This window comes from Furipterus horrens, unplaced genomic scaffold (assembly GCF_987537825.1).
Source record: "Furipterus horrens unplaced genomic scaffold, mFurHor1.1.pri manual_scaffold_5, whole genome shotgun sequence".
Taxonomy (NCBI): domain Eukaryota; kingdom Metazoa; phylum Chordata; class Mammalia; order Chiroptera; family Furipteridae; genus Furipterus; species Furipterus horrens.
Window position 1 is genome coordinate 43,743,539 of NW_028327175.1, and position 26,313 is coordinate 43,769,851.

Sequence of the window (26,313 nt, forward strand, 5' to 3'; positions counted from 1 at the left end):
ATTTGCATAACTAAGACACTAGCTACTAGCTGGTTGGGCTCAGTGGATTGAGCGTCGGCCTGCGAGCTAAGTGTCGCTGGTTCGATCTTCCAGTCAGGGCACATCAGAGAAGGAAAACTCTGACTCCAAAAAACCTCCGCTGCCTTGCGGCATACCTCTTCAGGGGAAAGGCTAAGGGAGTAAACCCCGACAGAAAATCCGGAGCCGGAGTCCCTAAGGCGGTTTGACATTGTAGTCAACACCGGCAACTCCTGCGGCGCACCTGAAGCCAAGCTGTATTGACTCCGTCTTTCCCTTGGACCCTTCAGCTGCGAAGAGAGGGGGGGTCTGCTGCATGGGCAACAACAGACCCTCCATATCACCCTGCCCAGGCTCTGTAGCTTCAGCTTCACTGGAGAGGACACTCCAGCGTCATCGCAAGATGTCGATTCAACACGGGAGGAGACAGATACCGTGTCACTCCCGAGTTGGACTGCACAACCATTCTCGGCGGTGCAGATAAGACTCTTAAGCTACACCATCGTCTCTCGAGACGGACGGCTGCCGACGACGACTAGCCATAGTCATGCAAAGGCATCTTAAAAGCTGTTCCCTTTTCCCCATCCTCCAACTTGCAGGCTCTGGGGATTTTTGGAGACCCCCACTCTGTAACACTAGCACATGGATGGTGGGAATGTAAAGTAATGCAGCCTCTTTGGAAAAGTTTATTTCTTCAAAAAGTTAAAACTTAGTTGCAGTATAACCCAGCAATTTCTCTCCTTGATATATACCCAAGAGAATTGAAAACATAAATTCACCTAAGACTTGTACATCAATATTCTTAATTCACAATACCCAAAGTGGATACAATCCAATTGTGCAACTGATAGAATGGGTAAACAAAATGTGGTATAGCCATATAGTGGAATATTATTCCACCATAACGAGGAACGGGGTACTGACACAGGCCACACCATGGATGACCTTGAAATCATTATACTAAGTAATAGAAGCCAGACACAAAAGGCCACATACTGCATGATTCCATTGATATGAAATGTCTGGAATATGCAAATGAATACAAAGATTAGTAATTGCAAGGGGCTAAGAGAAGGGAGGAATGGGAAATGACTGCTAATAGATAGGGGACTTCTTTTGGGTGGGAGTGATGAAATGTTACAGAATTAGTGGTAATGGTTGCAGTTTTGTGAATATGATAAAGAGCAGTGGACTGTACACTTTAAAATGGTCAATTTTATGATATGTGAATTATATCTTAATTTAAAAAAAGGATAGGGAGGTGTGTAGGCTCTACGATGGCATAATCTTCAAAATATACTAGGTGAAAAAATACAGAACAGTGTACATGGTATGCTACCATATGCTTAAAAATATGTACACACATAACACACACACTGTGCAGGCATAAAATATCTGAAAAGAAATACAGGAAACATTATTTCCTAAAGGGACAGGACGTGGGGTAGCTGAAGAGCAGGGGTAGCCTGGAAGGAAACCTACCTTTTCAGTATAACCTTTTGTACCTTTTGAATTTTATACAGAGTTGTAAGTATTGCCATGTCCTTACTTTTTTTAGAGAAATAAAAATGGAAACTGATGCTTTATCTTTAGACTTTAGTTTTAAGAGATCATGTTCCTTTTCGTCTGTAATAAACTTAAAAGATATCCATCGATACATTTGGTCAGATTTATTTATTCTTTAGCAATTAAATCATTAAATGATGACAGTTTTTATTCTGTCTATAATAGCTTTATATTCATTATACTTTACAGTGTTTAGCCTTCTCATAGAAAAAAGAAACCCAAACATAAACCTTTATACTATCCACCTACTAGTTCTGCAGCACAATTTTAATAAAAAAGTTTTACTGATAATTAGACAATTTACATGATATGGGCAGAGAAATATTAAGAGTAATTCTAAAGTGGCCAGTCTTGTAAATCAAGAGCTCTGATCTTTGATCCATTGCTCAATCCACTTCAATATCTGATTGACATTATCCTCTAGATCTTCTGGTTTATTGCTGGGCAGCTGATGCACTATTTCTTCTTTGTACGATGCCAATGCTTCTTCATAAAGAACTTGGAAAATTTCACATTCAATATTATCTCTTAGTTTCTTCTCATTATAATCCCTAGAAGGCAGAGAGAAGATAAGCAAACAAATGGTATTAATTGGAGTTTTAGGAAACATATCAGAAATTGAACACTATGAAGTACACAAAAAAAAATCACACAAAAATATTCTTGTAGGCCTTTTACCCATAGAAAATAGAGTGGTACCTATAAATGAGGGGCTTGACAAGAAGGTTAAACTAAGGATCAATGTTTAGGTTTGTCTGAAGTTCCCCCCACCTGACATTTTGTCAGCTCCTCAGCAAACATATCTATCTATCTCAAGCCACATTCTGAGATATGACATAAATAAGAAATATCGTTATGGTCCTAGATTTTAAAAGAATTAGAGCAGTTACAATATGGACAGATAAAACAAATAGATGGCATAAAATGAAATGCATGAGACTGAAATACTATACACTAATTGGTACTCGATCATCTAGATATATCTCCACCAATTCCAAAGACATTGGAAAAAATAGACTTAAGTAATCTTTAGGCAGGTATGTAAATTAGCCAACCAATTAGCTAGTGAAAAATATAAAAACAGTCCTGTCCTAGCTGGGTAGCTCAGTTAGTAAGAGCACTGTCCCAATAAACCAAGGTTGAGGTTCAATCTGCAGTCAGGGCACATAGAAGAAGCAACCAGTGAGTGCATAAATAAGTGGGACAACAAACAGATGTTTCACTCTCTCTCTCTCTTCCTTCCTCTGTAAAATCAATGAACGTAACCTCGGGTGAGGATAAAAAAATCAAAATTAGATGAAGCTACTTAAAAGGTGATTCATTTATGAAAAGACAACCTTCAGAAGAGAAAACTTTTGCAAATCACATATCTGATAAATAAAATATGGTCTAACCATACAACGGAATCTTATTTGGCAATAAAGGAATGAAGTGAAGTATTGATGCATGCTGATAACCCAAATGAATCTTGAAGGCATCACACTAAGTGAAAGAAGCCAGACACAAAAGACTACATATTGTATGATTTCATTCATATGAAGTGTCCAGAATAGGCAAATTTACGGAGATAGAAGTAAATTACTGGTTGCCTAGGGCTGGGAGAGTGACAGAAAATGGAGAGTAACTGCAAAGGGGCATGGGGTTCTTTTTGGAGTGGGGGTGATGAACATTTTTGAAAACTGGTTGTAGTAATGGATGCACACTTCTGTGAAGATACTACAAACCATTGAATTACACACTTCAAATGGGTGAATTGTGTGGTATGTGAATTTATCTCAATAGAGCTGTTTCAATGGCTAAAAATAAAAAACAACAGTTTTTTCATACCTTAGTCTTTGACTATTTATGAAAAACAGTAATTTTTAAATAGAATTTTAAATAGTCTTATTTGAGATAAAAGCATATGTACTATATGGTCTCTGTTACTTCTCTGTTCAAATACTTTTAATGGCTTTTCCCTGCCGAGAGAAAAATGATGAAGGTTTCAGGTCTCGTTCCAACCTAACCTTCCCCAAGTGTTTGCTACTATACTCCTCTGTGTAAGGATATTGCAAGTATCCTATCCAATGGTACTTAGTCAGAGCTGATTCAATGAGAACCACAAATTCTGAATCCGACCTTAGGCAAATTTCTGAGTTTTCTTTCCTGAGCCTAACCTCTAAATTCTTCTTAGAACCCTCATTTCCCCACAGCTTGAATCAAAAGTCAGTGGAATAAATGTTTTCCTCAAAAATGTGTCTTTTTTTTGGTTATTCTGCATTATGACATTCTCTTGGAGGCACTAACTCAAATATATTTTTATAGATTGTGAAGTGTTATCTTGTCATGAGGATAATTTGGGTAATGTTCACTCAATAGCAAAGAATATATTATTGGTTTGCCTGTTTTCCTAGCAAGGTTTTACATTAAGGAAAAGGCATATTAAATAGGGTTGCCATATGGTACATTTTACTCAATCAAACTGTCAGTTGAGGTATTCATTTACACAGTTATACAAATGCCTGTGTTATACAAATGCATCTTTTTCTTTTAGATTCAGAATGTTGGTACCATGCAGACTTCGTTCATAACTAAATAAAGTAGTCACGTTGGCCAATTTCTGAATCTGAGTTTATATTATACTTTAAGAATTCAATGTATTTCCTTTCTTACCTTGTTTCAAGTCTTTTGTACAATACTTCATTATCTGTTCTCAGCACAAAAACTATATGAAACCAGCGTTCAGGGAAGAAATCACAGCCATGGTAATCAACAATAACTCCACCTTCGCTCATTTGGTTTTCTAACTCATCCACTACCTATAAGAAAGATGGAGAAAAAAAAAGATGAATGATTCTTAGAAAAACATGTCAACTTTCCTATTTTTTAATGTATACTTTATTTAAAAAAATTGTACTTACTCTATCTTCATCTAAAATGGGACAATCATACTCTTCATCATAGCCATCATATAACTGCCCTGAAAAAGATGTACATTAGCTTGTTAAAGTGGTATTTTCTAAGTAACTTTCAGTAATAGTTAATTCTAGACTTCAGGAAGGGAAATATATAATCAGTTACTCTTTTAGACACAAGGGAGGACACTAACATAACAGATGTCACATGGATACAGTGGACAATACTAATAAGAATTTTGACTAGAGGGAAACTTGGATGGCCACATATCTGAAACTGTTTAGCTGTTGAAATTGAAGCCAACTGAAGAATTAATAATAGCTAATTTCTGAATTTGTGGGCTACTAGAAGAGAACGGCATTAATTTTGGTGACCTACAGATTAGTGGGAAGAGGTGAGACATGGAGACAAACACTCACACAGAAGATGAAGTTCCAAACTTACTAGGTATAGGATATGAAACTTATTAAAAATAACAGGTTCTCAATTCCAGGAATGAACTCTCCTGTCACTGAGGCCACATCTTCATGGGGTCTGGGGAAGGAGAGTCAGTATCCAGATACTCCTGAACAGCATCTTCATTTCTAGGTTTCTAACATCTCCAAAAGTCAAGGGTTAAATGTCTTATTTCAGAAGGCAAAACAAGAATGATGGCCAGTTCTAAAGAAGGCAGATTTAAATCTAACAAAAGCTCTGACTGGGTAGCTCAGTTGGTTAGAGCTGTCTCCATATGCGACAAGACTACAGGTTTGATCCCCAGTCAGGACACTTAAAAGAAATCAACCAATGAATGCATAAATAAATGGAACACACTGGCATTTCTTTCTCTTTCTCTCTAAGATAAATGAAAAGTAAAAAAAGAAAAAGAAAAAGAAATAGGCCCTAGCCGGTGTGGCTCACATTGGTTGGGTGTCATTGAGCAAAACAAAAGGCTGCACGTTCCCTTCCCAGTCAGGGCACATGCCTGGGTTGCGGGCTTGGTCTCTAGTTGGGGCGCATATGAGAGGCAGCTGACCTATTTTCTCCTCCCTCTCTCCCTTCCTTCCCCTCTCTCTAAAAATAAACAAATAAAATCTTTTAAAAAATAACTAATTAAAATGTTAAATCTCTGTTCAATGAAAAGTATAACTTAAAAAACTTAAGACTGGGAGAAATATTTTGTAGTAGGACAAAGGACTGAAATGTAGATTATTATACAAAGACCTTAAAAATCAAGATAAAAATAAGTAGCTTAACAAGAATAAGAATTCACACAGGATGGAAAAGATAGTAAACATACATGAAAAAATGTTGGACTTCCCCAGCTGTTAAAGGGGTGCAAGTTAAAGTGAGCCTTTGTATGCATTATGCTAGTTATATATGTACATATATAGTAAATCAACTCTGGACATGTATTTTTTAAATAATTAAAAAATATATATATATATATATACCCATTCAGATTTCCTCTGTCATTTAATTTCTAATCAGAAAAAGATTGTGATAAAATGACTTAAAATATTAATAAAAGGGGAAGTTAAATCTGGATACACTAACTTGATGAAATACTTTGTAATTAAATAAAGTTCAAGAAATAGGTAGTCTAATACCTATTCTAACACCAGCTGCCCCAGCTGGTGTGGCTCGGTTGGAGCATCGTCCCATAACCAAAAGGTTGTGAGTTTGATTCCTGGTCAGAGAACATACCTAGGTTTTGGGTTTGACCCCTGCATGTGCAGGAGGCAACCAATTGATGCTTCTCTCTCTCATTGATATTTCTCCCTCTCCCTTGCTTTCTAAAAACAATGAAAAAAATGTCGAGTGAGGATAAAAAAAAATTTTTTTAAAGAAACCTATATAATTTTATTATCCAATGTCACCTCAATAAATTCAACTAAAAATCATTTCGATTTGTACAGAGTTCGGAGTAAGTAAATCTCCAGCAGCATGGATACCATATCAAAGCTACTGCAGAATTTTGGGTGAGTGATGATTATAACCTGTACCATAGGAAATGGAGAGACATTGATGTATTCTAAACTTTATTTTAAATTTCCAAAACAAACCAAAAAACAGGAAAATGTATGCTACTTCAGAAAGTTTCAATCGGAGATCAAATTTATAGTTGTCTATACATAGGATCTTAATCTAGCAAAGATGATTAAATTACCAAAATCTTAGAAAATCACTCAGTTTCCTAAACAGAAGTTTTATAACTTAAAGATATATTATCTGCAGGGAAACAATATTGATCGTGGAGCTAGAGTTGAAAGGCTAAGTTCTTACCTTAAAAGATCTTCCTAGCTGTCATTAGTCAAGATATATTTTCTTTAACTGCCATTCTAGAATTCATAACTATGTGAAAGCTGTTTTTTGAAGATATTGGAATGCTAGTTATTCATTTCAATGCAATTGCCAATACTTATACATTTTCAGGTATTTTTTCTTTGGTAACATATTTACCTCAATCCAAGAAACTTATTAAGTTTAAGATGTTAATTGTTCTAGAAGGACTGAGTGTTTTGATACCTGGCCTTTTATGTAGAGAAAAAGGCAATAAATTCTGCTTAGGGAAGTTAACAACAAAGATGTGACACCTGAGTTGGGTTTTTTGGAGTTGTTTGTAAGGCAGATAAGTGCATCTACATGTAAGGGAATTATATGCATAAAGACATGGAGGTGGAAAAATCCTAGTCTGAGTGAGAAACTATAGTGCACTGTGGGCAGACTGCAGGGGACATAGTGGACAGCGGCTGCAGGTAAGGCTGAGGGTAGACTGGCTAGTTCATAATCTCCTATACTTCATTAAGGAGGGTGGATTTTATCAGTAAGAAGTTCAAGTCATGTTATTCCTGCTTCCCATTTTTTAAAATTTTTTAAATTTGATTTTAGAGAAAAATATTTATTGTTCCACTTATTTATGCATTCATTGGTTGGTTTTTGTATGTGCCCTGACGGGGGATTGAACCTGCAGCCTTGGAACATCAAGATGATGCTCTCTCACGTACAACCCAGGCAGGTGCCCTGACTGGGAATCAAACCAGCAACTCCTTGGTTCACAGGCTGTCACTCAATCCACTGAGTCACACCAGCCAGGGTTTGGTTTGGTTTGGTTTTCTTCCCCATTCCCTGTTTTTTTTTAAGGGCATGATGGTGTTCAGGAGGAAGGTTAAGAGATACTGAAGGAGATTCAGCACAAATGGTTTTGAAAATGGGATAGGGGTACCAAAGGAACACAGCACCAGTTGTCTTAGGAATAGGATAGTAGTCTACAGGGACTTTTCAAACGTATCAAAATCTGAAGGTCAAATGGATCTGCGTATTGTGTCAATGTGTTTGTGTATGTGGAGGACAGGAATCAGGAATGGGCAAGTACAGTCAGGGATAACATCAGAGCATGTGCTTTTTAAACAGGCCGATTTGAAAATGTCTGGGTACTATCCAGAAGGCTACATTTGTGTCTAGAAATGGGCTGTTATAAACTTGCGTAAAAAGGGAGTGGTCAGTCCTAAGTGAATGAGATTACCAGATGTCTGCAGTGTAATCATGAGGGAGAGAGGTGTATGGTGGGAGGGAGATAAGATGCAGACTGGAGAGAGCAGTGTTGAAGACCAAATGGAGAAAGTTGTTTCAAAGGCTTTCAGTGGAGGAAAAATACGGAACACAAGAGATTAAAGCGAGGATGGCTAACTTCTGGGAGGAGTCGTCGTCGTCGTCGGCAGCCGTCCGTCTCGAGAGACGATGGTGTAGCTTCTTAAGAGTCTATCTGCACCACCGAGAATGGCTGTGCAGTCCGACTCGGGAGTGACATGGTATCTGTCTCCTCCCGTGTTGAATCGACATCTTGCGATGACGCTGGACCTCTCCAGTGAAGCTGAAGCTACAGAGCCTGGGCAGGGTGATATGGAGGGTCTGCTGTTGCCCATGCAGCAGACCCCCCCTCTCTTCGCAGCTGAAGGATCCAAGGGAAAGACGGAGTCAATACAGCTTGGCTTCAGGTGCGCCGCAGGAGTTGCCGGTGTTGACTACAGCGTCAAACCGCCTTAGGGACTCCGGCTCCGGATTTTCTGTCGGGGTTTACTCCCTTAGCCTTTCCCCTGAAGAGGTATGCCGCAAGGCAGCGGAGGTTTTTTGGAGTCAGAGTTTTCCTTCTCTGATGTGCCCTGACTGGAAGATCGAACCAGCGACACTTAGCTCGCAGGCCGACGCTCAATCCACTGAGCCAAACCAGCCAGGGCTTTCTGGGAGGAGTAAGATAGTAAATACTTCAGGGTTTGTGAGCTAATCTTTAGCTAGTAATTCCTATAAAAACAACAGCAGTTCGCCCCTGCTAGGTTAGAAACAAGATTACAAGTGTTGAGGGTCCAGCTATGCTTCACCACCTCTATTTGAAATGGATCCAATGTCAATCTATTATTACTTTGGATCTACAGAGGCTTCAGACTGATAAACTGGTGGCAGGAAAATTAAGGATGCTAGTAAGTGTAATTAAATAATTGCATATGGGAAAGGATATCAAGTGAGGAGGAATCTGAGAGACTGGAAGAACAGGGATAAGAAAGCATTCTTAGTCACACAATGTTTAGGACTCCCAATAGTTTTATTAACCTTAATTTCCTAACTAATTTGTCCCGCTTGCGTTCCAAGTGGCATAAGGATCTCTTAAAAATACAGGTGACCCTTGAACAATGCAGGGATTAGGGGGACCAACCTCCCACAAAGTCAAAAATCCATGTATAACTAGTTAGTCCTCCACATAGATTCCCAACTGTGGAGTTGAACTGTGCATGTCAACTGAAAAATCCATGTATAAGGGGATCCATGCAATTCAAACCATGTTGTTCAACTGTAATACAGCAATTCAATATGATTATTAGAAAGGCTATAAACAACCATTTAAACATTTGTTTAAAACCAGCTTCATTTATAGCAGAACTTGTCAACCTTAATTACTAACATTTTGAGCTTGATAATTTTGTCATGGAAGTAGATGTGAATTGTGGAATGTTCAGCAGAATCACTGCCCCCTACACATTAGAGGTCACTAGCAACTCCCTCAACCTCACTTGTAACTACCAAAATGTCCCCAGAAATTGCCAAATGTCCCCTGAAGGGAAAAATCACCCCTAGCTGAGAACTACTGCTTTATACATGATTGCATGGTTTTCCTTAAAATACATCACCATTTTGAAAAAAAAAAAAAAGAGATGGCTGGATATCTCAATATTTTGGACCAAGATTCTCAAGATACATTCAAATGGCATAAAAAAAAAATCTGGTACATTATGAGAAATCTTATAAAGTACCTCATCCAACACCACATCAAGTCAGACCAGAAATCTCTTTATGTGGCATTATGAGGGGAAAAAATTTTTCATTTAAGGAGTAAATTTCATCTCATCAATAAAATGGTTGAGACTTTACACTGTTAGGTGAACACACAACTGGTTACAATGGTGAATACAAGTAGGAGAGGACCAAATGGTTTAGTATTGCTGTTCCTCGGAATGCTACTCATGATAGATTATATAGCAACTTCATTAAGTTTAGATGTTAAACTGAGGTGAGATTGGTACTGTAAGACATGACTGGAAATTACTGTAGGTGACTCTAAATCACTTGTCAAAAACTGTCAAGTTCAACAGGCAAAGAAACAAAACCAGATTTTACATAGGTATAAAATGGAGACTTCCTAGCTATGTACAAAGAGCAAATAATGAACAATTGTATTAACTAATTTAAATGCCAGACCTGGATTAAAAGTAAAAGTATGACATTGACTTAAGAATATGGCAAGCAGCCCTGGCTGGTGTGGCTCAGTGGATTAAGTGCTGGCCTGTGACTCAAAGGGTCACTGGTTCTATTCCCAGTCAGGGTACATGCCTGGGTTGTGAGCTAGGTCCCCAGTTGGGGGCGCACAAAAGGCAACCACACATTGATGTTTCTTTCCCTCTCTTTCTCCCTCCCTTACCCTTCTCTAAAAATAAATAATATCTTTAAAAAAATGCAAGAATGCAGAAAACTGGCTTGCAAGAGATTGAAACTTTTTCTTTATTTTAGAGGAAGGGAGGGAGGGAGAAACATCAATTTGTTGTTCACTTATTTACGCATTCATTCATTGATTCTTGTATGTGCCCTGACCAAAGACTGAACCTGCAAACTTGGTGTATTGGGACAAAACTATTAACCAACTAAGCTACCCAGCCAAAGCTAAAAATTTTAAAGTGAGGAGATACTGAGAGACACATCAGGGTCCTCAAATATAACCAAAGGGATAGAAAAATGGGATATGGGAAGAAATTGGGCAATTGAGGAAGATGAAGATTCACTATGGATAAAAGTCCTGATCCAGTGTTCTCTCCAAAAAGGAAACATGGTGATACTTCAATGAGAATGGCCCATAAGAATGACTTATACGCCAGAGATTATACTATGATTGAAATATCTGAAGACCCTAGAGATGACATTCTAGTGGTAAAGAATAGACTGAAACAACTGAAGTTGTTAGAACTATTATTGCTGTTGGTGATGAATAAAATAGGTTCTAAAAATGTAACTTCCAAAGTACCAACAATCAAATTGATGAATAGCAACTTTATTTCTTACACTTAAAGGCTGATGAAAAACCACTATGAAATCTATTAAAGAAAATACAGTATCTAAATTAAAAACTATGATAACTATTTACTCATTAAATACTATTCCAGATTTCTAAAACACAACTTGAAAACATCCGGTATGCGTGTTTAATCTTAGTACAGTGGATTCAAGATCAAGTATACATGTTAAACATGCTTCAAGGCTAGATTACAGATTATCATAGTCATCATCATCATCATCGTCATCATCATCATCTTCTCGTTTTCGTTTCAATGCATTTGATGATTCATTGGCAGTATTTTGTGATGACACCATGTTAGTGGTAATAAGAATGTTTTTGGACCCAATTAATGATGGATTAATCAGAACATTCTGAACTGCTGAGGTTGCAGGAATTGATGCTTTTACAGCTGGGGACTGTGAAGTGGGCATCTGTACTGTAAACCTTTGCCCTGTGAGGGACATCGGCGTCCCTACTTTAGTTGAAACTGACATGGTTTGTGGGGTTGGTGTGCCAAGTGTGGGAGTACTTGGTCTGCTAGTAACTGAACCAACACTTAACCGTGGAACTGTTATTCTTCCTGCAGAAGTAGTTGCCTTTTTTTGTAAAGACTTAAGTCTATAGTTTGGAGCAGTCAAGCAATACCTATCAGGTGGCAATCTAGGGCCAGAATATGGCTTGATCAATGGCAAAGGGGTTTGATTTCTTTGCCTTGCAATATCTAATAAAAAATCTCTTGGGGGAGGAGAGGTAAAAGACTGGTCAGCACGACACTGGATTGCCAATCGCACATCATCTGCATCAACAGTTGCTTTTTTAGCATGGCTTGAATAAATTTTCGCATCATCTAGAATTGTGGTCACATATCGGAAGGCAAACTCCAACATCTGATTTATAACTCTTGGCTCATATTCTGTAATCCCCATATCCTTCAGGATTTGTGCCATCATCTGTGCATCTTTCGGCATGCTCTTGGGAGAAGCCATCTTGCCAGACTCCATGATATCCGGTGATCAGACTTTATAGATCATTTAAAACAAATACGTACATTAGATCAAATATGAAATAGTTACTTTAGTAGCAACTGTCAGGAACTTAAAAATTTTTAAATGTTACACTTAAAAAATATATTTAAATTTTAGAAATATGCTAAATCTTTTTAATTTGAATGATGCACACTTAAAGTTCCCTTTACTTAAATGTATTGCATTTCTACCTTGTACAAATCATTACAGAATATAAAAAGGTGAAGACACAATAAGGGAATGATATAGATTGGGGGGAAACAGGGTAAAATAAGAAAAAAATGTATCATTTTAGAATATGGCAGTTCCAACAGACATGCAACTATCAAATTAATCTAAGAAAATATAAGACAGTCATGTACTACTACCTGAGTTCAGAATACTCTTTCCTTTCAGTGAGATCAATATAATCAGTTCCACAATTACACTTAGCCTCACTTGAACCTTTCTGTTCACCCATCTCAAAACAATCTCTCTCTTCCTCATATTCAGATTCTACCTAAGTCCAATCAATCTCTTCATGGAAACCTTCCCAATTGTTACTATCCACAAGAACTGCTAGCCAATCAGGGGGCTATGTAATGGTTAAAATAACTAGGACACAGCTTTAGACACTTAATACACTGGTACCTTGGTACTCTTCATTAATTCGTTCAGAACTCAAGACGAGTGCTGAAAACGAGGAGTACCAAACAATGAAGCATGTTCTTTTGCAGAACAGAGTCGCGATTCATTTAAGTTCTAGCAAGTGCAACAAGTCCCAAGCGAGTCCCAAGCAAATGCTGAGTGCTTAAACATTTTTTTCCTCATCAAAATGTGACGAGTACCAGGTTTGATAAATTTGGAAACTGACAAGTACCGAGGTATGACTGTACTTCCTATTATTATGAGTCCTCAATAGAGCATAAATTCCTTAATGGCATTCTTTCTCTGCTTTTTGTACCTTCTGACAGTATAGTACTAATACTCCATTCTCTCTCTCTCTTTTCAAAAACAAATTTAACACCAAAATGTCCCTTACCTTCTTGAGCTAAAGCACCCACATTAATGTATTTCAGTCCTGATCTTGATGCAAGTTCTTTGCCAAGCGTGGTTTTTCCAACCCCTGGTGTACCTGTAAGACAAGCCACAGAAAATACTGTTCATGAAATACTTACTAGACTTTAGCCACCTACCTGCCCTTCTTAATATTCTTAACAACTGAAATGAAAAGTTTCAAAATTAGCCATCCTATGTGAATTAACTTACTCAAAGCCTGTTGGATGTCAGAATCTCACCCAGTGCATCTGATTCTGTCAGCAGTGGGGCTTGGGCGATTCTGATACCAATTCACAGACTGCATGGCACCACTATGGAAATTCCCAGAGTAAAACCAGCTATCTCAAATAAATTATCATTACTTAAAAATTAAGAAATTGTTCATGAAAAAAAATTAAGCAGTATGAGAAACAAATCTCATTTCCACTACAGACTCCCTAGTCTTCCTTATATTCTTGAAGTCCTATGCATGTGTTTGTGTAAACATCCACACATATGTACATCTGACAGCATACTATGTGTGCACCATAACATGCATATATACATACGTACATACTGTACATTCCCTTTCACATAAATGGTAACACTATACAGTTTTTCACTTTCCCTTTTTAATATCTACTGGACTTCAAGATAATCAAATGCATCACTTTCAGCTGTTCAGATTTAATGCCATTGGAATAAAACTTATTATAATTCAAGATAACAAGAATAAATAAAATCTCTATAGACAAGACAATAGTGTTCACCTTAAGTTCCCCTTATAATATACCACGTTTGGATCCTGGACTCCCCATGTTTTTAACAAAATGGTCACAGATTTTTGACAATATGGCTTGATGTTAAAAAGCATGACACTGACTGCCCCAATCAATTTAGATGTTGTACAATTTTTCCTTTAAGGAATATTAAAGGCTAAAGGTTAATTTGTTGAGGTTAATTTGCAGTTCTCAGAAACAAGACAAAAATTGTGCGCGTCCAACAGCTTATGTTTTGTTAAATGAGAAAAACTTTATAGCTTTTTTCCCACAAAGAGCGTCTCCATCAGGTGGCATTTTAGCACTCCTCACATGTAACAGGCCCCCTGGGTATGGATCCAAAGAACCAGAAGGAGCCCCACGGGAACTTCACCGCATCCTTTGTACGAGAAACGACCAGGTGTTCTCAGTAGATAATTTGTTTTCTTCTTGGAGGAAAAAAAAGTCTCTGATGCTAACTCAACAAACAAACAGCAAATTAATCACCGTACGCCACGAACACCCTAACTCTCTTACCGAAAGCTGATACTCAGATACAAAGGGAAAATGAAAGAACGCCCAGGAAGGCCTAAAAACTAGGCATCCATCGGTAACAGATCTACTAATATGACCTCCAAGAGCCAAAGACAACCCGGCCAAATAAAAATATCAACACCAATTTTACAAACGAAAACCAGATTCAGAAAGATTAGTCAGCTCGCCAGAAATGGGAGCTGGATTGGTTTACCCCTCTCCACCCCACCGAGCAGCCTCCGGCAAACAGAACTGACGTTCCCCCGCCGGCCCCTCCCCGCTCAACAATCGCGAGGGCCGGGTCTGAGAACCTGACAACTGCTACGCCGCGCGGCTCTCGGCTAGTCTCGAAACAAAACACTTAACGATCCCCTTCGGGCGCCCGAGGCTCGAGAGCACTTGGCGTCCGGACCCGACCCACTGTCCAGCCCCTCCCCGCCGCGCTCCCTAACCGGTGAGCAGGATGTTCGGAAGCAACATGGTCTTCACCGCGACGGCTCTGGAAACCTCGGCATAAGGGCCCTAAGCACAACTGATAGGAACCGGAAGGGGCGGTCGGCGGCAAGCGCCAGTGGCCCCGGAGTCATCGAGGGCCTGCGCGGCGCTCGCGACCCATCTCCGCCTTCCAGTCACCGAGCATTGGTTACCTGGCCTTCTATGACCCACTTTCATTGCCGTGTTCCAGGCAGAAAAATAGAAGGGGGAAACCACGATTCGAGTCAGGCAGTGCGCTGGATGCCTAAGTCGCTCTCTCCTTTGGCTGCTCCCGCCCTTCTGGCTGTGTCGCGAAGCGCCGACGAGTCTGGAAGGTCCCCGGGAGGCGGGACCTCAGAGGGGCTCGGCGTTGAGCCCTGGTGGGGTCGGTTGGCTGCCCTTCCGCCTGGAGCAGAGCTTGTGCTCCTCCGCTCCTCTTCGCCCATGAGGGCATGCAGCTGCCTGCAAGTAAGGCCGCCGCGGTTGCGGCTGTGGCGTATATATCTGTCCTAGTGACGCGAGTCCATCTCTGCATTCAGGCCGTCCTGGAATCTCATCGCTCCTCCTCCCGACCTGCCCATGTCATTTGGAAATGAGGAGGGTTGGGGTGCAGACATCTGGCCCGGAGCCGGGGCACAGGAGCCCATCTCGGCTCTCCGCCGATTAGTAGCTTTACGTTGCACGACTGTCTGAGCTTAGTGTACCCTGTGCAGTGTGTAGGGTGGTGTGGGTCTGCTAGAAATATTCTCGAAGGTCTCGTCTGCCTCTGACGTCTCATTTCAGGAACGTGGCTTCGTCAGGCACAGTAACCTGCCTTTTCAAGGAGGTGATTGTCAGTGGTGTTGTCGAAGAATGACTTAGAGTCCTTACCTTAACAACAGCCTGCGCCTTTTGTTTCGACCTGCCCGCTATGTTTACTCAAATAGGTGGTTTTTTTCCACCTGTGTACCCCTTTGAAACTCCAAAGCAAAAAAACTTACCTAGTCGTGAACGATTTGTATGTGTATGTATACAGTGTGTGGAAGTATTTACACATTATGCTTCCAAACTATGAGTCCAATATGTCTTCCAATTTATAAGTTTATAGACCTTAAAAAAAAACTTTCCTTCTGGCTAACTTAAAATGGTGAATCTACTAGTTTGTATAAACACTGAAGAATTATGAAAGTCAGAAAACTGCTGTCAAAGAAATTCCTAATATGTTCAAATAAGGAAAACAGTTATAGGAAAAATATACAGTAAGATATATAGTCTTTGTCCCAAGTGAGTGATAAATTTGAATTCATTGTATAGTGGATTCTTATTTTTATTTTGGCAATGAAAAGCTGCAATGGTAATTTAAAATGAGGGAGTTTTAACTTTCCATTTAAAAACTGCACAAATAAAATTGTCTAATTTTTCTTAATAGCAAAAGGTAGGTACACAAATATGTGGTTTTTCTGTTTTCTCTAATTATTAAATTCATATGAAATACTTTATAACACCATGATTAGATTATTTGACACAGGTTATAGTCATTTAAATTAAAATTTACTTTAGCATTTTGATACTTGAATCATCTGTGTTTATGTTCTTTCTCACTGGTCTTGAGCCTTTATTATGCTGTTGATTATACGATGTATATTAATTACTGTACTTCTTTTACAGTATTTTTTCTTTTTAAGTTTTTAAAAATTGATTTGAGAGAGAAACATTGATTTCTTGTTCCACTTATTTATGCATGCATTCATTGATTCTTGTAGGCGCCCTTATGGGGGATCAGACCTGCAACCTTGGCTGTCAGGGCGATACTCTTAACCAACTGAGCTACCTGGCCAGGGTCTTAGTTTTTCTTAATTGAGAATCTTTTTCTTTTTGTTTCCTAGGTGAATTATACTTTAATGTACTACAGGTTGTATGCTATGGATGGAAACTATTAAAGTTTATAATGTCAAAAACTTTTCTTAGACGAAAGGTGTCTTCCACAAAGGTATGATAACACTAAAGTGGTCATATAATAATTGCCCAAAAAGGATTACATTTTTGTACATGTTCTTAATGATTTATTAACTGCTGTCAATGCAGTGGTGCCCAATATCTGTTGTAATTAGTGATCTAAAAAGTCTAATGATAAGTTGTGAAACAACTGTACACTGAAAGTACAATCTTAATTTTGAAAAAATGTTTACGATCCCAGTCACAAAGAAAAGGCTGAACACACTAGAATTAAAGAGCAGTAGGAGAAAAGAAATATATGCATTGTAGTTGATGTTAAAGCTTAACAACAGGTCCTGCCTCTTAGAAATCATATGGTTCAGTGAGCTAGTTCTCAGCAAGGTTAGGAGGTAGAGTAGGATGAAGGTCAGACAAGATCATACTCATGCAAAGTATTCCTAGTGGTTGATCTGACTTATCTTTTTTTTTTTAATTTATTTTTTAGAGAGAGGGGAAGGGAGGGAGAAATAGGAAGAGATAAACATCTGTCAGTTGCCTTTTGCATGCCCCCAACTGGGGACCTGGCCTGCACCCAGGCGTGTGCCCTGACCAGGAATCAAACCAGTGACCTTTCAGTTTTCAGGCTGGCGCTCATCCACTGAGCTACACCAGCCAGGGCTGATTTATCTTTAATGTTAAGTAAATTATTTAACTTTGCTGTTTCTCTTTCTCCTTTATTCAGTAAATGGGAGTCCACATTTATGTCAGAAATAAAGCCATAAACTGTATATATAACATGTAGATCAGAATTGCTATCAAAGGAGTACTGTAACGCAATTTTTTATGTACTTTTAAAAATAGAAGAAAGGGGTCAAAATTGTAGTAATAGTGACAATCTTTTGAAGAGGAGGAAATAAATCAGGTAGCCGTGACTGAAATTTTTTCCTAGAGGTTTCCATGTCTTTATCCACAACTGATAATATTTCTAATCTTCTGTCCTTAAAAGAGGAGTGAATATAATCGTCATAATTACAAATTATTCATAGTATCAGCATTGTTAAGTTATATCTTAACAAAGTCTTAAAGCTAATAGGGATTATTTTGATATATGAAATGTAATGTGTTAACCTGGTTAAGTCAGAACTATTACAGTAATCCCTCTCTATATCGCGGTTCACTTATTGCCGCCTCAATGTATCACGGGATTTTAAATATTTTATTTAATTATGTATCGTGGATTTTTCACTATATTGCAGGATTTTGCAGTACTGTATACATATGTTGTTAAAGTTATGTAGGTTTAAGAATGTAGAATAAATGTGAGGTTCCTACTTCGTAGGGGGGTCTAGAACGTAATACCCGCGATAAATGAGGGAATACTGTACTCTTCTCACTGTTGTATGGTTAGGTAATATTTTATTTCTCTGTTTTGTTTTGCTCTTTTTTTGATGATAATTTAAGTATTTATGTTTTAGTCCTACAAATGAGTTTTACAATAATCAGCCTACTCTTTGCCCTGGGAAGATTACATTAATAAAAAAATTAAGTTTGTATTCTATATTCCTTTATATGGTATTCATCATTACCATGGTCAAGTAGACAAGTAGGCATTTGAACTTACTGTAAAATACAAAAATAACTAATACGTATAGAATCATTTTTTTCCTGTTTTTTTTTCTCATGCAAAGATATGTTTTTAAAATTGATTTTTAGAGAGAGAGGGAGAGACATCAATGGATTGCCTCCTGTACACACCCCGACTGAGGATCGAATCCTCAACCTTTATCATGTATGAGATGACGCTCTAACTAATTGAGCCACCCGGCCAGGGTTGGAATCAGTTTTATTTAAAAAGCTAACTTTTGAGGTTTTTATTTTAAATATTAAAAATGTACAGTTTAAAAAAAAATGTACAGTTTTTTTACAGAGTAGTTCAATTATATAGGGACTAGATGCAAAAAGTGTGATAGTATTTATGTGATTTGTTTTTCTTTTTTCAGGTAACAGATTGGGTAGACCCATCATTTGATAATTTTTCAGAGAATACAAGCATCTCACCTATTACTGCTACATCATTAAATGTGAATAACTCAAATCATAGAAGAGAAAACGTGCCTTCCACATTAGAAAGTAGCAGATTTCCAACTAGAAAAAGGGGAACACTGTCTTCCTCAGAACAGATACATGGTCTAGAAAATTCAAAAAAATATCTGACTGAAAATGAACCATGGGTGGATAAATACAAACCAGAAACTCAGGTACTAAATAGCGTGCAAACAGTTTTATTTCAGGAAGGAGAGGGATGTGCATTTTCAGAAAATTACTCATTTATTTATTTACTTATTGCAAAATGTAATGTCCCTTCCTATTGATTCCCTTCCCAAGATATACTAAGGATTTTTTAAATTTTTGTAATTCCAAACCTATTCACATTTCGAATAATGGTGTCAGTTCTTAAATGTAATCAACCTTTTTCATCATATTAATTGTTTACTAGTCATTTTATTTTTTTAAAGATTTTATATATTTATTTTTAGAGAGAGAGGAAGGGAGGGAGAAAGAGAGGGTGAGAAACACCAATGTGTGCTTACCTCTTGTGTGCCCCCAATTGGGGACCTGGCCCACAACCCAGGCATGTGCTCTGACTGGGAAAAGACCTGATGACCCTTTGGTTTGCAGGTCAGCGCTCAATCCACTGAGCCACACCAGCCAGGGCCTCTTTGCTAGTTTTAAAATATTTAGTTTAGATTAATCTGCGCTGATGTACCAAAAACCCTTGAATTAAAATGTTTTATTTTAAACTTGAAATTTTTAGCATGAACTTGCTGTGCACAAAAAGAAAATTGAAGAAGTTGAAACATGGTTAAAAGCTGAAGTCTTAGAAAGGCAATCAAAACAGGTAATTAAACAAAAGCCATTTTAAATGTTTAACACCAAATGTTTCTCTGTCTTATCACTGGTTATAAGAAGTTAAACTTTTATAATGATTTTATTCAAATAAATCCAGCTCACTAGCCACGGAAAGCTTTCTGATCTTACTACTTCTGGCCTCACTAAAAGATTCTGAGACTTTGAGTTTTCCCTGTACTGATACTTCCTTTTCACTCTTATGTCCTCACACCAACATAAATCACAGTAAACCAGCTCAGGTGCTAGTATATGTATAGCACATAAGATTATTTCACACTGAAGCAAGCAGGCAAATTATCATATTAGTTTTTGTACTAAATATAGTGTAAAGCAGTCATTAGTCATTTACGTTGATGTTTTTTGTTTCACTTCCTAATACCACAACTACTCTCAGTCCCTGAGCTAGAATATTCTCTCTCTTTTTTAATTTTTTTATTTTGAGGTTCTTAAAACGTAAAGAAAAATAGAAAGTAAATTAATACCTGGACTCCAGTGAACAATTTTGCAAGAATACTTTGTAAGTCATGGTGTGTATTTCACAGTGCATCATATCAGAAAATGCGTCCAGTTCTACTGTTTTGATATTAAGTTTGATCACTAGATTAAGGAAGTATTAGTCAAAAATTTTCATTGTAAAGCAGTTTTCTCTTGCAACTGGCACATAATCTATAGGGAGGTAATTTGGCAACATGTAAGTGTCCAGCTCCCCAGCAGCCTTTCACCTAAGTACTTTAGCATCCATTTTCTGTCTTTCTTGTGTTATTTTAACACTAAACCAAAGGGTTAGATCCAAAGACCATACATGATTCAAAAGAGCACCTGTTACCATTGGAGGCAACTGAACACTAACTGATTTATCTCAAGGTTGCAAATTAAAGTGAATGATTTTTTAAAAATCATATTTACTGTGTGAAGGAATATTCCTCAGACCTAACATTTTCTATTCCTCTTTAAAGTCCTATCTTCTAAATATGTTTCTTAAATATACATTTCTTAAAGAATCTGATATTCAAACTGAGTTTTTTGCATTAGAATATTATACTTTTATAATATTAAAGTATATAATCCAAAGAGTTCTGTATTAAGATTGAATTTTATGAGTTCAGGTAACCTCTAAAAATATGTTTCAAATGTTCCTCCTTAATCTAACTGAGGTTTAGTTGTTTTAATTTGGCTACTAAGTAGTCCTGAGGGGCATAATGCAAAAATTGAAGAATTAGCAGAAGCTACACTTAAAGGTCAGGAAATAAGATTATCTTCTTTTATCTAAAGCTGGTTTGTTCTAGCTAGCATTATTGTGAAATGTAGTCTGCTTATACCAGACATTGAGTAAATATTTATAGAATAAACTAATATTTAGAAAAAAAGATTCAAACATAATATTCTAGCATTCCAGTGATATTGATTCTTAATGTTTGTGTTTGGTTTTAGGGTGGGTCTGTTTTATTAATAACAGGGCCTCCTGGATGTGGAAAAACAACAACCATAAAAATACTATCAAAGGAGCATGGTATTCAAGTACAAGAGTGGATTAATCCAGTTTTACCGGACTTTCAAAAAGATGATTTTAAGGAGATATTTAACCATGGTAAGGTTTGCTATGAAAATCATGGAAATAGTGGGAAAAGCCTGTGCTTAATTGAAGGACATTTGAAACAAAACTCCCTATCCATTCCTTAAGATTCCTTTTTGGTGTATGTTCTTGAGAGAAAGGTGTATATTTCCTCTCCTATACTAAATTGGCATCTGCTCACTGCTGCTGCTTTACAAAGTCAGAGCAGCAATCAAATGAAACAGTATGAGAGCATTTTCTCCCATACTTCCCAGTTTTCAGAGAAAAGTAATTTGAGGAGTAGGAAAGGAACTGTATCTCCAGTAGAAAAGGATGGGATTCTTTGAGGATTAAGTCTTGGTTTGATCTTCCAGTCAGGGCACATCAGAGAAGGAAAACTCTGACTCCAAAAAACCTCCGCTGCCTTGCGGCATACCTCTTCAGGGGAAAGGCTAAGGGAGTAAACCCCGACAGAAAATCCGGAGCCGGAGTCCCTAAGGCGGTTTGACGTTGTAGTCAACACCGGCAACTCCTGCGGCGCACCTGAAGCCAAGCTGTATTGACTCCGTCTTTCCCTTGGACCCTTCAGCTGCGAAGAGAGGGGGGGTCTGCTGCATGGGCAACAGCAGACCCTCCATATCACCCTGCCCAGGCTCTGTAGCTTCAGCTTCACTGGAGAGGACACTCCAGCGTCATCGCAAGATGTCGATTCAACACGGGAGGAGACAGATACCGTGTCACTCCCGAGTCGGACTGCACAGCCATTCTCGGCGGTGCAGATAGGCTCTTAAGAAGCTACACCATCGTCTCTCGAGACGGACGGCTGCCGACGACGAAGTCTTAACTGTTTTGTTAGATAACAAGCTAATCTCTTTGTATTATTTATGTATTTTTTTCAGCATCAGGCTAGAAAATCAGACTGTGTAAATAAAATCTTTTTGTTTCAATGTAAGTCAAGCTTTAAGAAATATTAAAGGAACTTGTCTCCAGACAAGAAGAGAGAACTTATATCAGACCTGTGTGAATCAAGTCAAAGCATAAGGCAAAGACTGTCTTTGAAGTTGGGAAGGAGACCTTAAGACAAACATCAAAAAATAATAATAGTACCAATTTAACGATGTGGTGCATAGTAACTTCACATGTATGCTTATATATGCCAGCACAATCATTTTCAACTTTCATAGTTTTTCTTATTGCTACTGTAACTAAACTAGTTGTAGCCAAATCTCCTAGGCCATTTTGAAGTGAAAGGGGTTCTATAAAGGACAATTTTATTTTAATGTGGAATATTCTTCAAAGGTCCCTTTCTCTGGGACCTTCTTTAGTATGCTCTGTGCATACTATATCCTCAGTATGCATACCCTTTATGTTGTTAGCTAGTATCCTGTATTCCTAAAAGTTCACTGCTTTTTAAATAGGAACATTACTTTTGAAAATCTAGCAAGTCTTTATGAACAGTTCTGTATGAAAAAAGTCTCCTATATGGAGAACTTCCCTTATTCCCAAGTTCACTAATCAGTCATTCTACTTTTGTTGTTAAACCTTTATTATTGAAAATAATTCATTTATAGGCACACAGTCATTGTGTATGCAAAGTCCTAAGTATTTTTACCAGGTGTATAGAACGACAGCTGTGTTCTGAAGTGAGTTGACTGCACAGTACATGGTGTGGAACAATTCCTGATGTTCATGATGACTTTTGCCTTTTGAAATGGATATCCTATTTAAAATTTAAACAGTCTATTGTATTGTGAGCTGTTCGTGCATATGCATTTATTAATGTATATGTATATATGTAATATTGATGTATATATAAGTTGTTGAAAATAAAAGGGTTAAATATATTTCCTTTCAGAATCAAGCTTCCATGTATTTCCCTATCAGTCTCAGATAGCAGTTTTTAAAGAGTTTCTACTAAGAGCAACAAAATATAATAAACTACAAATGGTTGGAGATGATCTGAGAACTGATAAGAAGATCATTCTGGTTGAGGTAAGTACAACTCTTGAAATCCTGCAGTAATTATAGAGTAAACAATTGCAAGATATATCATAGTATTAATAGTGGTAAAATAGAACATAAAGGCTTTATGACAGCAGAAACCTAAAAACCTATTCAGTAAGCTTAAATAGAGTAGCTTTAGGTTAATGGTCTTTAAAAATTAAATGGCTTAAGTATAGAAAAGCAAAATAAATATTTGGAAAATGATGTCTTAGTGCAAATACTATAACTAGTAGTGGCCCTAAGAAATTTAATGTGAAAATTGATGTATATCACTGTTGAGTGTATCAGCTATTTCATATTTCCCTTCTATAAAAGTTCTGGCTACAACACATTGAGCAAATAACATTGTTCTCCTGTCTTGGTAAATATAAATCTGAAAATAAATTTACATGGGAATAAAACTGAACCGGTATTTATCATATATTTTCAATAGGATTTACCTAACCAGTTTTATCGAGATTCTCATGCTTTACATGAAGTTCTAAGGTGAGTTTCAGTGAAGTTTTCTAAAATTCCAAATTAAATGATAAGTGGCTTAAATTTTAAGATTGCTGTATTTTGTTATTTTAGGAAGTATGTACAGATTGGTCGATGTCCTCTAATATTTATAATCTCTGACAGTCTCAGTGGAGATAATAATCAAAGGTTACTGTTTCCCAAAGAAATTCAAGAAGAGTGTGCTATATCAAACATTAGGTAAGAATGAAATTTCTGCTTAAAATGTTAATATACATAGTGTACTTTAAATTAATCATTTAACCATTTTCTTGTATAAAACTTTGACAGTTTCAACCCTGTGGCACCAACAATTATGATGAAATTTCTTAATCGAATAGTGACAGTAGAAGCTAATAAGGTAAGTTTCTTAAGAACTGATTAATTTGAATCTTTTTTTTTAAAGATTTTATTTATTTATTTTTAGAGCGAGGAAAAAGGAGGGAGAAAGAGGGGGAGAGAAACTTGGATGTGAGAGAGAAACATAGATCAGTTGCCTCTCATACATACCCAGACCTGGGACCAAACCTGCAATCCAGTCATGTGCTCTGACTGGGAATTGAACTGGTAACCTTTTGCATTGCTGGATGACAAACTGAGCCACACTGGTCAGAGCTTGAATCTTACATTGTAATTATACAAAACCAAACTTAAATGGTATTATGTAAACTTGAGAAATTAGAGACACATATTTCAGTTTTTAGAATTAAAAAATTTTATTATACTTATAAGGCATTTTTTGAAAATGTAGGAAATATGGATTTTAAAAGTCCTTAACCTTTTCTACTATTACTTAGCTTTCTCTTTCACATTGAGGCCGATTTCCTTTTGTTTGGCTTAGTGTTCTAAATAATGCCTATAATCGAGAAATTGTTTCCTGGCATCTAGGTACATTAGTCATGAACAGTCCAACTCTACTTTTATACTGTTGTCACTTTTTGTGTGTGTGGTAAAGAACACATAATAGCCCCGGCCAGGGAGCTCAGTTGGTTAGCATGTCAATCTAGGTATGCCAAGGTTGTGGGTTTCATCTCCAGTCAGGGCACACATAAGAAACAACCAAAGAATGCATTTCTCTCTCTCCCTCCCTTCCCCTCTTTCTCTAAAATCAATCAGTAAAATTTTTTTAACGCCACGTAATAAAATTTGCCATGTCAGTAGTATTTTTCTGGCTTATTGAGATACAATTGATATAATATCATAAATTTAAGGTATACAACATGATGATTTGATACACTTACATATTGCAAAATGATTACCACCCTAGCATTATCTAACACCTCCATCACATTGTGTAATTACCATTTCATTTATTTTTTTGTGGTGAAAATATTTACGTTCTACTCAGCAATTTTCAAATATATACCACATTGTTATTAACTGTACCATCTGAAGCATTTTTAAGTGTACAGTTCAGTAGTGTTGGCGTACTAGCATTATTGTGAAACAGCTGTTGTCACTTTTAATACATCATTTTTCCTATCTTTCAAATCAAGGTGATACTAAAATAAATTGATGGAACTTCATCTAGCAGTGTGGTTCTAGATCTTACATAAAACATAATAATTTTTTTTCCCGCTTCTGGGATCAGAGGAATTGAAGGAAATCTCCAAGGGAGGGGCTGTTTTGAGGATTAAACAAAATAATGTATGTGTGTAGAGTATTTAGCTGGATAAATAGCAACTTCTAATATTGAAAAATTAGAAACAAACTGAGTGCAATAATGAAGTGGTTACATGGATGAGATATTACTGTCATTAATCAGTATTTTGAGAATATTTAGTGATATTGGAAAATACAATTTAATGTCAAGTTTAAAATGTCAAGATGCAAATTCATATGATAATGGTAACAGTAAAAATGTCTTTAGCCCTTTATATGTGTCAGGAACTATGCAAAGTATTTACATACTTGATCTTATTAAACATCACCACAACCATACAAAATTGGTACATTATCCCTATTTTATAGGTAAGGAAACTGAGCTTTGAGGGAGATAGCTTGCATAATATCCCACAACTGTTAAGTATCAGATGGGTTTGAAGTTTTGTTCTGACTCCAATTTACTGGGCTAATACAAAACAAACAGTTGTCAGTAACAACAAAATGTATACATATATATAAACCTACACATACTAGAAGGAAGTGCATAAAATGATTAGTTCTGTGCAGTTGGATTACTTGTGAAGTTGTTTTTTTTTTTTTTTAAGTCTACATTCTCTATGAGCATAATAACTAGAAATTATAGTTTTAAATATTTATTAAACAAGCATTAAGAAATAATAAATCAATATACTGTTTTATCACCTTTACTGAAAACTTTAAGACTAACTTCTTAAATTACAAATGGCATTAATTTAGAAAGTTATATCATACTAGTAAAAAGATATAACTTCTTTGTTATGGGGGTAATGTTAGAACTGTCACAAGAGCAAGAACGATATTCAAGTCCTACAAGCTTTTATAAAAATCAAATTGTTATACTGTTTGGGGTCTCCAAGTTGAAAATGATAGCATAGGAAGATGTAAAGAAGACTTTCATCTCTTGTATTCTGTAGCTTAGGTAATTAT

The 26,313-nt window shown here is 37.0% G+C and overlaps 3 protein-coding genes across 6 annotated transcripts in view; 1 reads left to right on the plus strand and 2 right to left on the minus strand.

Annotated features, from left to right (window-relative positions):
• Positions 1–1,673: 1,673 nt before the first annotated feature.
• AK6 (adenylate kinase 6) lies at positions 1,674–15,392 on the minus strand. 2 transcript variants are annotated; one of them, XM_090276359.1, is made up of 5 exons: positions 15,041–15,392; positions 13,106–13,198; positions 4,485–4,543; positions 4,237–4,382; positions 1,674–2,135 (listed from the first exon to the last, which is right to left on the minus strand). In XM_090276359.1, the coding sequence occupies exons 1-5, from the start codon at positions 15,063–15,065 to the stop codon at positions 1,943–1,945; spliced, it is 516 nt and encodes a 171-aa protein (XP_090132485.1). In that variant the 5' UTR covers positions 15,066–15,392; the 3' UTR covers positions 1,674–1,942. The 2 variants fall into 2 exon arrangements, with proteins under 2 accessions (XP_090132485.1, XP_090132484.1); XM_090276358.1 differs by lacking the exon at positions 15,041–15,392 and adding an exon at positions 14,846–14,905.
• TAF9 (TATA-box binding protein associated factor 9) lies at positions 11,038–13,172 on the minus strand. Its single transcript, XM_090276356.1, has 2 exons — positions 13,106–13,172; positions 11,038–12,077 (listed from the first exon to the last, which is right to left on the minus strand). Exon 2 carries the CDS (start codon positions 12,058–12,060, stop codon positions 11,266–11,268), a length of 795 nt encoding a protein of 264 aa, XP_090132482.1. The 5' UTR covers positions 12,061–12,077; positions 13,106–13,172; the 3' UTR covers positions 11,038–11,265.
• Positions 15,149–26,313, plus strand: part of RAD17 (RAD17 checkpoint clamp loader component) — a 30,452-nt gene continuing 19,287 nt past the window's right edge. Inside the window, exons 1-9 of one of the 3 annotated variants that reach the window (XM_090276355.1) lie at positions 15,149–15,335; positions 16,733–16,836; positions 18,782–19,039; positions 19,597–19,680; positions 21,123–21,279; positions 23,099–23,235; positions 23,681–23,733; positions 23,818–23,943; positions 24,034–24,103. In XM_090276355.1, the coding sequence (XP_090132481.1) occupies positions 15,320–15,335; positions 16,733–16,836; positions 18,782–19,039; positions 19,597–19,680; positions 21,123–21,279; positions 23,099–23,235; positions 23,681–23,733; positions 23,818–23,943; positions 24,034–24,103 (1,005 nt within the window). In that variant the 5' untranslated portion in view covers positions 15,149–15,319. The remainder of the gene's footprint in view (positions 15,336–16,732; positions 16,837–18,781; positions 19,040–19,596; positions 19,681–21,122; positions 21,280–23,098; positions 23,236–23,680; positions 23,734–23,817; positions 23,944–24,033; positions 24,104–26,313) is intronic. The other 2 variants (XM_090276354.1, XM_090276353.1) reach the window with 2 other exon arrangements.